The sequence below is a fragment of the Sinohyriopsis cumingii genome, chromosome 8, assembly GCF_028554795.1.
Source record: "Sinohyriopsis cumingii isolate HCF-2022 chromosome 8, ASM2855479v2, whole genome shotgun sequence".
Taxonomy (NCBI): domain Eukaryota; kingdom Metazoa; phylum Mollusca; class Bivalvia; order Unionida; family Unionidae; genus Sinohyriopsis; species Sinohyriopsis cumingii.
In genome coordinates, this window is record NC_142968.1 from 67,021,437 (window position 1) to 67,036,339 (window position 14,903).

The window sequence follows — 14,903 nt, forward strand, 5'->3', positions numbered from 1 at the left end:
TGAAGTGTTCGAGTGAGAAACCATACCTCGATGTTACTGTCTGTTCAGACGGTGTGGAGATAGCACGGCTTTCACGGCCTTATAGCTTTTACAAAGGCCATGCTATTGGATACTAGATCAGGACGATTGTTATTTATTTATTTTGCTAGCAATGCATGGTAAGAAGTGTTCCTGGAGAAGAGAAATGTTCGTGTTGATATGACTCCAGTTGGAGTAGCGACTAAAAAACTGTCAAGATGATTGCATTGAGCTGAATGACAAAGAAGCAAAATACTTTCCATTTAGCACCCACTAGACCTCAATACGGCGATATTAGTCATGTTTCTTAACATCCAGCTGTGAACAATAAAAACCCTATTCTCTAAAGACTAATGCCTACAGAGCTAATACAAATGCGAAGTAATTTGAGTGCATATTACAGTGAAAATCGATTACAAGAATGTTTATTAGTAGCATTTAACTTTAATGATATTAATCTGATATGAAAACAAACATAAACACCTTTATATCGCCTTCCCGAAATAAATCTCTGTTCCTGCTTTATATATACTTTGAGGAAGGTTTTTGTGACAAAATAAGATGTACAGAAACTGTTATATCGGGCATCAAGCCGGTCACGGTTCTGTTAAAAGCCAGATGCGTAGGCGCAAATATAAGTCTATTGCCTCGCTGATTGCTTTCGATAGATTCCGGTTGTTTTCCTCGATATGGAGACAACGAATTCGAATAGTTCTTCCTCACAAGGATAGATCGTTTCATCCTCATTCCATGCGGCACACTTCTATCTCCTCTTCTGAAGCATCACACAAATGATCTTCAACATTCTCCATATCCGGCAATAAGTGTAGAATCAGTGACCTACCTTCGGGAGAGTTGTTCCGGGTTGCTCTTATACTGTGTGTATTACAAACTATCCTAACGTCTTCTAATTCATCCTCCTATAAAAATAGGTACCATATTAGTTATGCCATGGTGATATTGGTATACAGAATAACATATCATTCCTTCAGGTAGACGTTAATTATAAAAGTTCGAAAAGTCGTCTAAATTAAGCAAAGAAAGCTGTTAAACATTTTCGATGAAGATTATGAAAACAGAAGGAGTAAATATGTTAAAATTCCATAAGACGAATGTGACAAAAGTGTGGAGTGTGATTATTTTGCCTTGCATTTGCATGTACACCATTTTGATATGAAGGTTCCTAAAATACATCCTCTAGAATGGAACCATTCACCTAATAGCCGTATCTCTCATATTGTAAAACTGTAACTAGTGTAATTATGACTATTTAATTTGTATTCATTTTTATTAATCGTTCTTTGTTCTTGCTTTTCTACCGTGTTTTAGGTGTTGAGATTACATGTAATTTGTTTTCTAATCTGTCGAGAGAGGAGATGAGAACTTGTATAAAAAACACGCTAAAATAAAAGGGGTAGAAGTAATAGACTCTCAAATATTAAAGCATTGGCGAGTAGGAGGAAGAAAGGACACTTTTACTGCTCTAATCACGGTAGATAAGTTAGACTTTGAGAAAGTTTTAGAGGAAGGTTTTTGGCCAAATTTTGTATGGGCAAGAGAATGGTATGACGATTATGGTGATAAGGACACCAAGCAGGACTGGCGTAAATAAATAAAGGAGCAGTAAGTAAAATACATATATTATGGTAAATTGCTATATAGTGATTGCAATACTTGTGTTGAAAATCTATTTTTCGTTAAGTCAACAAATGTCTAGCCATACATTTCGTCTGATGACGTGGAACGTAAAAGGAGTCATGTGTGGGTCACCTTACTTGTATTCTTTGCTAAATGAGGTAGATGTTGCTGTACGTACTGAGCATTGGCTTCTCCCGGAGCAGCTGAATTTCCTAGATAATATACATCCAGAGTTTAAATCATTCTCACGCTCTGACAAAAGGCTAGCAGTAAATTTCGAAGAAAGGCTAAGGCATACGGGGTTTGGGGGAATAGCAATCCTTTATAGGAATTTCACTCCGCGTTAATCCCTTGTCCACCGTTGGCAGCGACAGAGTTTTAGGGATAGAGGTAAAATGTAACGATAAACTTAAATATTTTATATTCGGGGCACTTTTGGCCATCAACTACTTTTCCTATTGCAAGTTACTCCGAAACAATAGAAGAACTAAAGGATCAGTTTGATATTTTCTGCAAAGAAGGCATTCCCGTACTCGCAGGAGACTTTAATGGTCAGATAAGTTCACTGTTTAGTTCCAAAGCAAATTGTCTAACATCAAACGCTAGAGGCACTATTCTGGAAAAGTTTCTGAGCGAAAGGCATTTAGTATCTGTTAATAGTCAATCCATTTGTGAAGGGCCAGATTTTACTTTTTTCTCAACCGATGGTAAATCAAAATCTTTGATAGACCATATACTATTGCAAAAAAAATAAATTCGATTTAGTGGTTAAGACAGAAATAATAGATGATCATCCTTTGAACATTTCAGATCATCTTCCTGTAAAAAAAGAGTTGCTCACACCTTTAGTACATAATGCAACAATGGCTGACGAGCATATCATTCATTCCATAAATTGGAAGAAAGCCTCAGCAGAACAAACAAATAGATACAATTAAGCAAAACGCAATGAATTGTTAACGCAAATGCATAAAGCAGAACTAGCGACGAATATCGATATTGAAATTATTATTCAAGACACCGTAAAGATTTTACATGAAGCAGCTTCTAGATTTCTCCCCAGAAAGAGGTTTTGCCGATACGCTAACCCTTATTGGAAACTACTAAACGTAAAAATGTTTCACACGGAAATGCGGCTGAAACGCAGGGTATGAATTTCTAATGGTAGGCCAATAGGCTGGGAATATATGTCATATGCGAACTATAAGAAAGCGAAGTTATTGTTTGCAAAAGAATTATTGAAAGCTAAAGAAATATGCGATAGAGAACAATTTAGTGAGCTTGAAAAGGCTGCAGAGATCGATATTTCTACTTTCTATAAGTTTATATGGAATAAAAGAAATAAACGCGATTACATTTACGAAATCGAATCAAACGGAAAAATTGTCCGCGATCACGACTCTATTAGAGAGTTATGAGCAAATCATTTTTCCAGTTTATCACTGCCTGACAATATTATCTGTACGACGAAAAACATTACCAGATGGTCTTAGCAGAGGTTAGAAAACAGACTAAAGAAACCTATTCACACTTTGATGAAGCTGTTGATAAAATTCCCACTAGAAACGAAATCAGTAGTGCAATTAGCTCTCTCAATAAAGATAAAGCATGTGGCCACGACGGTATTGTTGCTGAGCATTTACTGTTTGCGGACCCTCCAAGCAGTGTACAATTACTTGAAATTATATTCACAAAAGTGTACGAGGCCGAGAAGTACCCGTGCCACTTTAAACAAGGTTTTGTAATACCAATATTCAAAGGAGGAGGAAAGAACAATTAGATATGAATAATTACCGCGATATAACTATAATTCCAGTGCTTCAGAAAGTTCTAGAACAAATTATAAATAGTACACTACTTATATTTTCTAAGCAGATTTCTTTTCCAAATCCATTGCAACAGGGTTTTAGAAATAATTGCGGTAGTATCACTGCAGCGTTCTGTAGTAAAGAATCTATATGCTACTATTTGGATAAAAATACTCCTGTCTACGCTACATTTCTTGATAATGCTAAAGCCTTCAACACAGTTTGGCACATCGGGTTATTCTACAAGTTGTACAGACTTGGCATCATACATACATACATACACCCATCCATCCATCCATCCATCCATCCATAAATACATCAACGTGGGTATGTGTGAAAGCTTGCCAGTAGCGTCTCGTGGGTCGGTGGTTCTTTCCGGGGTTTTTCCGGGTTCTTCCTCCACCATTAATACTGGCCGCCATGTATTGCCTATCGTGTGCTGACAAATGACGTTACACCCTACAACAACAACAACATACATACATGCATGCATGCATGCATGCATGCATACATACATACATACATACATACATACATACATACATACATACATACATACATACATACATACATATACTGTACCTGCAATAGCCTCATAAGGCTAATTTGTACGAGGATGATGTCTAATGCATTCCTTGAGAATAACCCACTCTCTCGAAGAACCTTTAGTTCTTCCATCCAAATTTGACAGCACTCATTTCCCCACCATGACTCCATCTTGGTGTTCAGAGTGATTTTGCCATATATGAAAGTTCAATCATTTTCTGTATCCAGGCCATCAATCGTCGAAGCAACCTTTGCATCGCGGCAACTCTGACGTGTTCTGTACCCATATCGGCACGCATAACCGTTGGATATCCTCCATGTTCTTCAGCAGCATCCAGAAAATATTTTGCAATTACTTTTGGGTCAATAAGGTTTATGTTTGTCATTTGAGTCAATGTGCCAGCAGTAGTATGGACCTTTGGAGAAGTATTGTAAGCGTCGTAAGCATCGTCTTTGTCTTAACTCAACTCCTTGTGGATCCAGTATCTTAAGCATCAGTCTAATTTGTTCATTCTTCCCTTTCAAACCATTTAAAAGGCACTTTTGACACATCCATCTGTATCCATGCATCTGTTCAAACGTTGATAACTAACATTAAATAGATGAAAGCACAATATCTAAATCAGAATAGCCTGTACTCCTTGTCAATTTAACTTCACGTAATTTCCGTGAGATCTTGATATTGTGCTTTTTTGACAAAATCTACGTTTATTTCGTCATACGTGAAGCCCATATAGAAGTACAGCTCAATTAAATGCCTTGTATACAGCTTAACTTTATGTAAAATTAGTAACTTTTTAACCCCACTTCCTCCATACAAATATGTAGCTTTCGGCAGTCATTAAACTGTGGTTCTTACTAAGATACAATAAATCGTCTGGTCATGTTTTCTGATTCCACTAAATGTCACATTCATGAAATTATATGAATTAGAAACGTAACCGATGATAATGGAGAGTGATCGCAAAATACTAGCTTTTCTTCCTGGAGGTCAGGCCCTGCAATTAGTAGGTGTATTACAATTATCGTTTATAGGACCTTTATCCTTGTAGACCGATGACGGATACACTAACCTTGCCAAAGTGTTAGTTTTTCCGTTTGTAATGTTACTTTTAGTTGAAGTTCCAGTTTCTAACCCGATAATAAAAGTGGATATTTCTGCAGTCACTGAACTCGGGTTCTTACTGAGATACAACATCACTATAAAGACTGAGCCATTTAGCCTTTTGATACGTCCTATTGTAATCTTTAAAAAAATAATTACATTTTTTAATGCTATTTTTCCTGGCGATCTGCTAAACAGTGAACAATTTGACTTGCATTGAATTGAAAGCGGTAATAAAGCTTAAACAGAAAATACAATGTTTGTTTTAGTTCAGCCCATGGATTGTACATAGGAAGATCAAGCAACCAAGTGTTTTTTAACCGGTTTTGAAAGGTTTCTCGCAGTTGAAAGTCCAGTGATGTAAGTCAGATGTAGCTATTTATATAAGATGCCACGTAACCTATACCGATATTTATACAGGGTGTGTCCAATTTAGTCCCTAACACAAGTAAAATAGTCTTGGTGCATCCGAAGTTCTATATATTTGACAACTTTCATTACACTGTTGAAAATGAGGAAAACATGTATGGAACTTAAGTAGTGGAGTGATACCTATAGAAACCATTTGCTAAACAGTTTATTAAAGTCACTTTTCCATGACCTTTAACTTCTAATCAACTTTGCAGGACGTGGTGAAGTCCTGGTTTTCCTAAAGAATAATCCTACCCTATTGCCGTTGAATACTCCGTTTTCAAAAGACCACTATCCCCACAGAAACATACTTTCATTAGTTTCCGAGTGCCGTATCATCTTGAAAATTTCGATTCGAACTCTGCAAACATATTTTGACCGCTTGATTTTTATGCTTACTCAATGAATTACATGAAAGGTCAAGTAAAAACCATGACCTAATTGTTTAAGCCATATATACCTCATCTAATTTGTGAATATGTCTGTGTTTTGTATTTTTAACGTAGCTTTAACAATGTTTCAGTCATGTTGCTAGTATGTTTGTAGTGTGGCAGTTTATAGTGATGTCTATAACTGGGGCATCATGCCGCAGACATGTAGCATCATGTCTCACCCAGTCACATTATTCTGACACTAGGCCGACCAGTCCTAAGATTAAACTTAATGCTGAGCGCCTAGTTGTGTAGCTGTTACGACCGTTTTTACAAGTCTTTGATATAACCCGGACTGGGTTCGAACCCGCGACCTTCCGCATATGAGCTGGATGCTCTAACCGCTAGGCCATCGGATCGGTGTTCTAATTTGAAAACAAAGCCATCGCAATGTAGACTTTTCTATATTAACTAAGACAAGTAATCTTTAGATTTTTTTATCCTGAACAAGGGTCCCTAAGTTCGAACCTGGATCCGAAATCCACCTACTTTGAACAAGCCCTAGGGAACCTAACAACAAACTCTAACTTGGAATTTCAAGAGATTATAATGAATGATGGACGTGCAGACGGACCAGTTGACAAGCACTCAGCTGCCGTGACAAAACAAATATAGCGATTTTTTGCCCAAGCAGGTATTATGAATGCATTATCACAAACGTAGTAATCATGGACACTTATATACTGTAGAGATATACTGTGGAGCCTTCCTACTGGATCACCGATAGTGAGAAGGCTTGGCTTACATGATACAACAAAGTATATTTTTTATCCATCACATCGACGTTTGCACTTCGTCACTTCAGGAGTGGTATTTTATTTTAATTGTAATAAACGCCCTTATAATAAACATCTACAGTTAAAACAAACCTCAGATGCATGAATATTTCGCCTCCAACCTATAGCAGTCTATCCACAATAATCGCATCCATAACGAGGAAGCCATATCACAAATTCATCAATTTAAATCTTATTATATAAACCGAGATCTAGGATTACTAAATCGAGATCTCTGATGACTACATCGAGATCTTGGATTACTAAACCGAGATACCGGACTAGTAAACCAAGATCTTGGGATTTTGGATTAGTAAACCGAGATGTCGGATTAGTAAATCGAAACCTCAGAATAAAATAAATGTGAAGTCTGTCTCTTCACGGGCTCCATACATTCTAGAATGTCATAGCAATATTTTTATTATTTTATCCGTTTAAGGAAATTATGCACGACATCTTAAGTGTTCACTTTTTGTTCCTACGGAGGACCTATGGACTGCAGACATACCCTTTAAAAGTCCTTTTTTGGTGTGCGGGGATATTGTTTTGTGGGAAAAAAGAATATATGGCTTATGCTAAATGTTTGGGAGGAACAAACAAAATGATTTAATCAAGAAGCTACAAATAAAGATGAACACATTTTTCAAATGTACGATTCTGTGACGACTTGAACAGTATTTTGTATCAGGTGCATTTTCGTCACATGTTTTGTAGGTTTTATGGCATAAAAAATACCAAAAGATATATTTACAAAATACTTAACATTAACAAGAAGGAAGACACATTGCACCGAGTCAAATATCTAAATCACAAACACCAGCACATCATTCATGCATATAGCAGCATTAACCCCTAACAACGTTTGCAGGTTAGTAAACCAAAGTGAAGCCCAAAGATCATGATTCGCTTCTATAACATGATCCTATAAATATCAGTGACTTAGAGAGCTCAATGATTGCGAAGACATAATCTGTCGCGGTACATTTTGTAACCTATTTGAACATATCAGATCACGAGCAGGTCCGAATCAACAAAGTATCACATCAGGTTTAACACTGTTGTTAGGAAAGTAAGGAGAAAAAACTTATTTTATGGCGCGACAGGTGTCACATGTCCTTTGGAGCGAAAATTAATTTCCACTTCTGAAATGTAATACAGCTTTTACATACTTGTAATTGCTCAAAAAGTGCTTTTAAGTTCCTGCATGTATAACATCTGCAGGTACAGACACTCGAGCGTCGAATTACATCATGGCAAATCTTTAATTTTCATATATAAAACTAAAGGGATATTTTTACACATGTGAAAACAATGGAATTTCAAAGGTAATTATTTCACTAATACGCTGTACAGTTCGCACTTACGTATATAATAAAACGGTGCCCTTTTATAACGCTATTAATATCTTTGTCATCATTATCAGGTATGAAGTTTACTGTTTAGAACATTCTGGACGGTCCTTTTTCTTCATATTCATCTACTCATAGTGATCATAGTTTATATGGTTTAAACGATACTCTAATACTTGAGAATCAAATCCCACGTTAAATGAATGATTTATACGAACTTTGTGATTAGCAAGTAAGATCCGAATACATATTATGCATATCTATATTGTGTATTGAACATTTGTCCATGATTTTAGATTGCTACTATCATTTGTAAGCAACACATTATATAGCTAAAATTGGTCCAGTATTGTAGATTATATTTTTAGATAATGATTATTTGTAAACAAAATGTTTAGTTAGATATGAGTTTAGAACATTGTTTTTGGCCTTGGAAATTATATTCGGTTAGGTTAGATGCTATATGTTATGTATGAAGACTTGAATATCTTGACGAATTTGCTGGAACTTTCCATTGAAATGATTCACATCCTGGTCATCTTATTGAGTCTTAGAGAGAAAACAAATTGTTCTGTCCTATTTTATCATCGGTCTATTGGAATCACTTTAGTGGTATTCAGATATAATTTGAGACACAGTATATATTTAAATTATTAAATGAAATTATATCCACACTGACATTTTCGACTCAGGCTTTATGTTGGAATTAGTGTGAATTCTTTTAAAGATATTCTGGATTAGATTATACCATTGTGATACTACAAGACTGCTGATATATCAGATCAATAAACACTATTGATACATCAGTACATTAAAAACCTGGAATTCATTCAAAGCATTCAATACATTTGGACTTATGAAAGAACTTTCAGGATTATTTGGGATTTAATTCACAACACCACAAGTTCCTTTTAAATGTTGGCTTTTTATTCAAGGGAAATACCTTATTTGTTGAAGTTTACTAAATTGTTTGGTATTGCTTTCTCTGTTATGTTACGAGCTATACTCTTAAAGTAAAAAGCAGGAAAGAGTGAAAGACAAGAAGTTTGTAAAATTTAACAAATAATTTTTTTCCCTGGAATACAAAATGAAAATGAGAAAAAAGAAATTTCAGTATTGCGAATTAAATCCCAAAATAATCCAAGAATTACAGACACAAGTCCTAGTAATTTAAAGTCCTGTTTAAGCTTCAGTAGTTGTCAAAAATAAATCCAAAAACTGACGTCAATGATGTGCCTGTTATAGCTCCTAGTATGTTTATGTGCCAACATTCTTTTGTTGAATCACAGAAATATAATTTCAGGTTTGAATATACTACAAATTGCAGTGAATGTCTTTATCCGAGCACTTTGGTATATACAGCGAAAAAAATCATTTGAATAACTAGCATTATCTAGTTTAAAATAATTGCCTAATGAAAAAGAACTTTCTAGTACGATCCTGGTTTTCACAAAACAACAACCTAGATTATTCAAAATTTGCTTTGGAAATCCTAAAACCTAGACCCAAAAAAAGATATTTACTTCTCTATTAATAATAATTCTAATTTTAAACCCATACATATAGAGAATAATTTGGCTACGTATTAGTTGTTTACAATGAATAAAATAAAAAAGTAAATCTGGGTCAAGCAGAAAAGAGCTCAATTTCGGACAAGGTCAAGTCCAACATACAATGTTACATTACAATATAATGTCATGCAATAAAATAAAATAAAACTAACTAACAAACAAAGCAAATCAAATGTACATAACAATTACTTAGAATCGTAAGAATATTTTGTGTTATTGTTATTTTTGTGTGTGCATATTGTGCAGGCTTTTTGGCACAATACATAATTAAGATGTTTATATTTTGAATATACAATAGTCTTAAGAAGAAGGAAGAGATATCGCAACGAGTCAACTATTTCAATCACAAACACTAGTACATCATTTAGACACTAGTACATCATTCAGGCGCTAGTACATCATTCACGCACATATCAGCATTAAACCCAAACATTCTTTGCAGGATCGTAAACCAAAGTGAGAACGAACTATGACAATGATCTTTTATATGATGATTCAATAAATATCAGTGAACTAGCGAGCGGTATGATTGGGAAGACATAATCTGTTACAGCACATTTTTACATTTTGTAAACTATTTTATCATATCGATTCAGCAAAGCACATCCTTAGGTTTATCACTTTTGTCAAGGAGATATAATTTCTCGGTGGGGCGATCGGTGTGAAATAAATCCAGCGAAAATTAATTTCCACTACTGAAAAGTAATACCGTTTTTCTTATTTGTTATTGCTCAAAAAGTGCATTTTTCTGTATGTATTACTCCTGCAGGCACACACAATTAAGCGTCGAAAGGCATGATGGAAAATCTGATATTTTGACATATAAAAATACAAGGATATTTGTACACGTGTAAAAATATTGGAATCAGCAATAGGTAATTATTTCACCAACATTAGGTTCTACAGTTTGCACTTACGTATATGATAAAACGGTGCCCTGTGTCATCATTATTAGGTATAAAGTTTAGTACTTTGATGAGCTGATGCTTATTTTAATATAACACTTGTGATGGAATACTTGCGTTTTTTGTGTGTTTCTAAAGTTTAGATTACAGTCTCTATGAGCAGAATCTCTGTACGTGCCTGCTAAGTGATGGTCACCACTATTTGTTTGAAAAGTCTCACTCACCTCCGATAGCAAATGTTTATCTGTCATTGATATTGCATAGTATTACTGAGTTAAATGGGATGGAAGCACCAGCACATGCCTTTGGAGTGCTCCAAATCCATTCTTCACATCCGCAAATTATCTTTCCCTGGCAATCAATTCTATTTTTATTTCTTCACAAATGGAATTAAACAAATACAAAATATATGTTTCTGTCAGACTTTTTGTAGATCTATGTTTGTTTTTCCTGTAAAAGTAATGGGTTCTTCTCTTATCAAATGATATAATTTGTTGTAGTAAACATTATGCTATATATAAAACTATGAACATGCCACACATCAAAATACTGAGTGGTTCTCATGTTCTTCCTGTTCCATTTCTATCTACAGATGGCTGTATGTGACAATAACGTCAACCTCCACTTCAATCTAGCAAGTCCCGCTTTCCGATGTAGATTATGGAAGGTACTTCTTTGATCTGGGAAAAACGAATTATCTGGTCAGCATTAACATGCATTACATCAGTTTCTCTTGATATCATGTCACCAATACATTGCTTAAACGTATTTGCAACTATTTGCATTTACAGAGCAAATGCACGAAATATACAGAAGTAACTGTATGCTTATTTTCTCGTGTCCCATAAAAATGGATCCTTGCCAATGCATGAAAATATACAACTTTCCAGAACTGAAGAATCTACAAAAATATTCACACATATAAATATTTTAATTTTTATCTTGTAAACAAGCTCTTAAATTACCTCTACTGGCTCGATGACCACGACTACATCGGAATTCACCTCTAACACACTATAGGTTCCAAAACTTGGACTGTGGCATGGACTGTCACATCTACCATCAGCAATCCAAGGTCCTATAGTTTTTTTCAAAGACTATTCTGATGTGTCATGTAAGCTTTTCCTAAGCTTTCCATATATGTGGAAAGATGTATCACGGGGATGCACATGAGGTATGGAAAAGGAAGGAAATATAATAGCTACTGAGAAGACAATGTTCTCCATTCAGACTAACAAAAGAATTACAACTGCATCCGTTTCAAATGCAATAGAGACAGCAAATGTAAAAGGTTCTACAAATTGATCATACCTGCGTCCCTTTATGAAGAAGGAATATCGATATAACTAAAGTGGTGTATTGGGAAAGTCGCAAACAACATGAATCAATATGGACCTAGCTCATTTTGCAGTACTATATTTGTACAAATATTTTTTATTCTCGCAATATCTTAATAATTTTGTATCACTCTTACTGTGAAACTTTTCTCCTTATTTTCATGTCTGCATATATCAAGGATGAATGATATCCGGCAAATGTACCCCAACTTATTCCTTCACCAAAATTGGTGGATCCGTAGATTCCATTTAAGTGTGAATGATGGCAACTATTGTACCACCAACCGCCTTTGTAAGAACTGGCACAACTCGAATTGGATTTGTCGTTGTCCCAATCCTTGGTACTAAATTTCATACCAGAATGAACATAGAAAGACTCGCCTGCTGCTCCACTGTAGCCTTTTACGATGAGAAGATATCCACTACTTTCGTCTCCAACTGAGAAAGTATCATACATGGCAAAGCTGGTATTTGTATTTGAAACAGCCAAGTTTATATGCAGCTGGTAATCGGCCTGAGCCGTGAGGTCATGTATATTGTCATTTCCAAGCCACATGTTTCCATTTGGATCACCAAAACCCTCTTTATAATCAATCCACTCACGAAAGAAATCAACATCTCCACTGATTCTTCTCTGAATGACAGTCCATCTTCCACCGGCTGTACGCATGTCACATCGAACGTAGATACCATTAGGATGTCCTTTGGGATAAATAATGTAGCCTCCAGTCTTTGTAAAACCCATTTGGCAGTCAATTGGTTTTCCAAAACAGACATTTTGGCATGTAAATGAAGTGACATTTCCACAATTAATTGGAGAATGTCCGCATGTAAAAAATTCAGAGAACGTCAGGAAAGCGAAGAATAAACGAACCATTGTCATGGTAAAGAACACTGAACAAAACATTCTCAGTTAAGGATTGTTCTAGCGTATAGCTGGATATGGAAATGTTTAAGAGTACTGTCCACATATATAAGATACATAAGTGGCAATACACAAAAATGGGGTGGGGCTTGAATAATAATTATCAAGTTCGACGCTTTGATTTCATTGGGTAAGAATTATAAAACGGATGTAAACAATCCACTATAAATTCATCCGAATAGATTATTTTTCTAGACGAGAAAGCAATTTTCCTCCAATGAGGCGAATTGCAGCCAAACTAATACAGTGAGCTGCACAAATTAACCTCACTGCGTATATAGTGAAACTCAAATAGGAATTTCAATTTTGGCATCCAAAAATAACATAACTAAACACTGCAGCTAAAAACTAGTTCAATGTATACCATAACTAATAATTTCATATTTTCTTCGAACTTAAACCTACAGAGCTATCTGTACTATCTGTAAGCCTGCCTAAAATACTTAGTATGAAAAGTTTGTTTGTTATATAATATTAAGTTCCGTTCCAAATCACTCCTATTTAAATACATTAGATTTGGAGCGCAATATGGAACTTGGAGAGAGACTGTGAATTTCACAAGCGGCAACTTTTTAGTGTTATAAGATAAATGATGGGAAAGAAAATATTGACTAGGTTTTGAAATACAATATGTCGCCTAGTTCATTTATGCCTTATTTGGACATGTAATATTAGCAACTTTGGGCTAATAATATAATCAAAACGAAACGTGAATAGTTAAAATCTCCATCTGCTGCTGGTGAACTCTTTCATAGTTTATATCTCATATACATCATTTTTAACATGCATTGCGATTGAGGTATTGCAATCATTTAAAACAAAAGAAAAATAATGTTCATTTTGCTGTCCACTCACGAGAAGTGTAAATACATTATAAATGACAAAGATACCGGCTGCTAATATTTTGATTATATACCTACTGCTGCAGATGCTATCTACTGGAAAGTCCATTACAAGGGATTTTTTAAAATTTGGAGCATAAGCCTCTTCGATTTTCCTCAGTTCAAAGTCCTTGGCACAAATAAGGATGAAACTGTGCCAGTGGGGTGATCCGGATCCGGATCATCCCAAGGCTCATGGTCAGAGGTGAAGTGCTTCAAGGATGTCTTGACGGCATCTATGAGGCGTTTCTTTTGACAACCCTGAGATCACTTTCCCTCCTTCAGCTCAACGTAGAAAAGCTTCTTAAGTAGTCGCTCTTCTGACATCCTAACATCCTGGCAGAATGTGAATACTTGGAGTGTTTGCCCTTGTGATAAGCTCAGTGTCAGAAACCATGTCCTTCCATCTTATCCTAATCAGTTTCCGCAGCAGCCAAAGTAAAAATGATTGAGCTTCTTAACATAGCGTTTAAGCAAACATAGAACAAGGTTAGCAACACAGCGGCTTTGTAGACCGTCAGGTTATTTGTTGAATTCGCTCCCACACGTTTGCTTGTAGTCTGCCAAAGACCACACTTTCTTTAGCAATTATAGTGTTGGTTTTATCATTGATTAGGACTGTAACATAAAACCACCATCTTCCCTTGTTAATTTAGGTCTGCATTACTCACAGCACAAACCAAACAATATAATAATTGCAATAATTAGAAGAACAAATGATCCATACCCGTTTTCATGTAGACTCATTTTATGCATTCCGGTAACAGTCGTCGGCAAATAGTAGAACACGAGCAGTAATTTTCTGTGTCTTCGTCCTCGCTTGCAGTCTCCACAGAAACAAGATCTTGCCATCAGTGTGGTATCGGATACAATCCCAGTGTCATGGTCACAGGAAGCATAAGTAAGCATAGCAGTGAACGTCATACTCAAGAGGATTGGGGCCAAGACACAACCTTGCGTGACTCCATTGGTGACATGGAATGAATCAGATGACTATCCCTTGTCTATAACATGAGCGTGCAAGGCATGATGGAATTGCCGAACTATCACAATGCATGTACCTGGGCAAACCAAGTTTGTCATAGGACCCCGTAGGTGACTGCATAAAAGACTTTCTACATATTTCATTGGCTACATAAAATTAACTCTTGCTTGTATGGCAAGAATTATATAATTCTATTTATTGCTCACTCTAATATGGT

General features: G+C 35.7%; 1 protein-coding gene and 1 pseudogene across 1 annotated transcript; both read right to left on the reverse strand.

The window, feature by feature from the left end:
- Nucleotides 1-442: 442 nt before the first annotated feature.
- LOC149793727 (uncharacterized) lies at nt 443-9,567 on the reverse strand. The gene is made up of 2 exons (XM_089967724.1): nt 4,047-9,567; nt 443-938 (listed from the first exon to the last, which is right to left on the reverse strand). The coding sequence occupies exons 1-2, from the start codon at nt 4,179-4,181 to the stop codon at nt 762-764; spliced, it is 312 nt and encodes a 103-aa protein (XP_089823850.1). The 5' UTR covers nt 4,182-9,567; the 3' UTR covers nt 443-761.
- A 1,903-nt stretch (nt 9,568-11,470) lies between these two features.
- LOC149793728 (ryncolin-1 pseudogene) lies at nt 11,471-12,638 on the reverse strand (annotated as a pseudogene).
- Nucleotides 12,639-14,903: the final 2,265 nt, after the last annotated feature.

What these genes read in the sequence shown, in the direction of transcription:
- LOC149793727 (XM_089967724.1), bottom strand. Translation starts at nt 4,181, where the DNA reads ATGGAGTCATGGTGGGGAAATGAGTGCTGTCAAATTTGGATGGAAGAA. An exon ending in GCCTTATGAGGCTATTGCAG is followed by an intron (nt 939 to 4,046) that starts GTACAGTATATG and finishes CTATTTTTATAG; the next exon opens with GAGGATGAATTAGAAGACGT.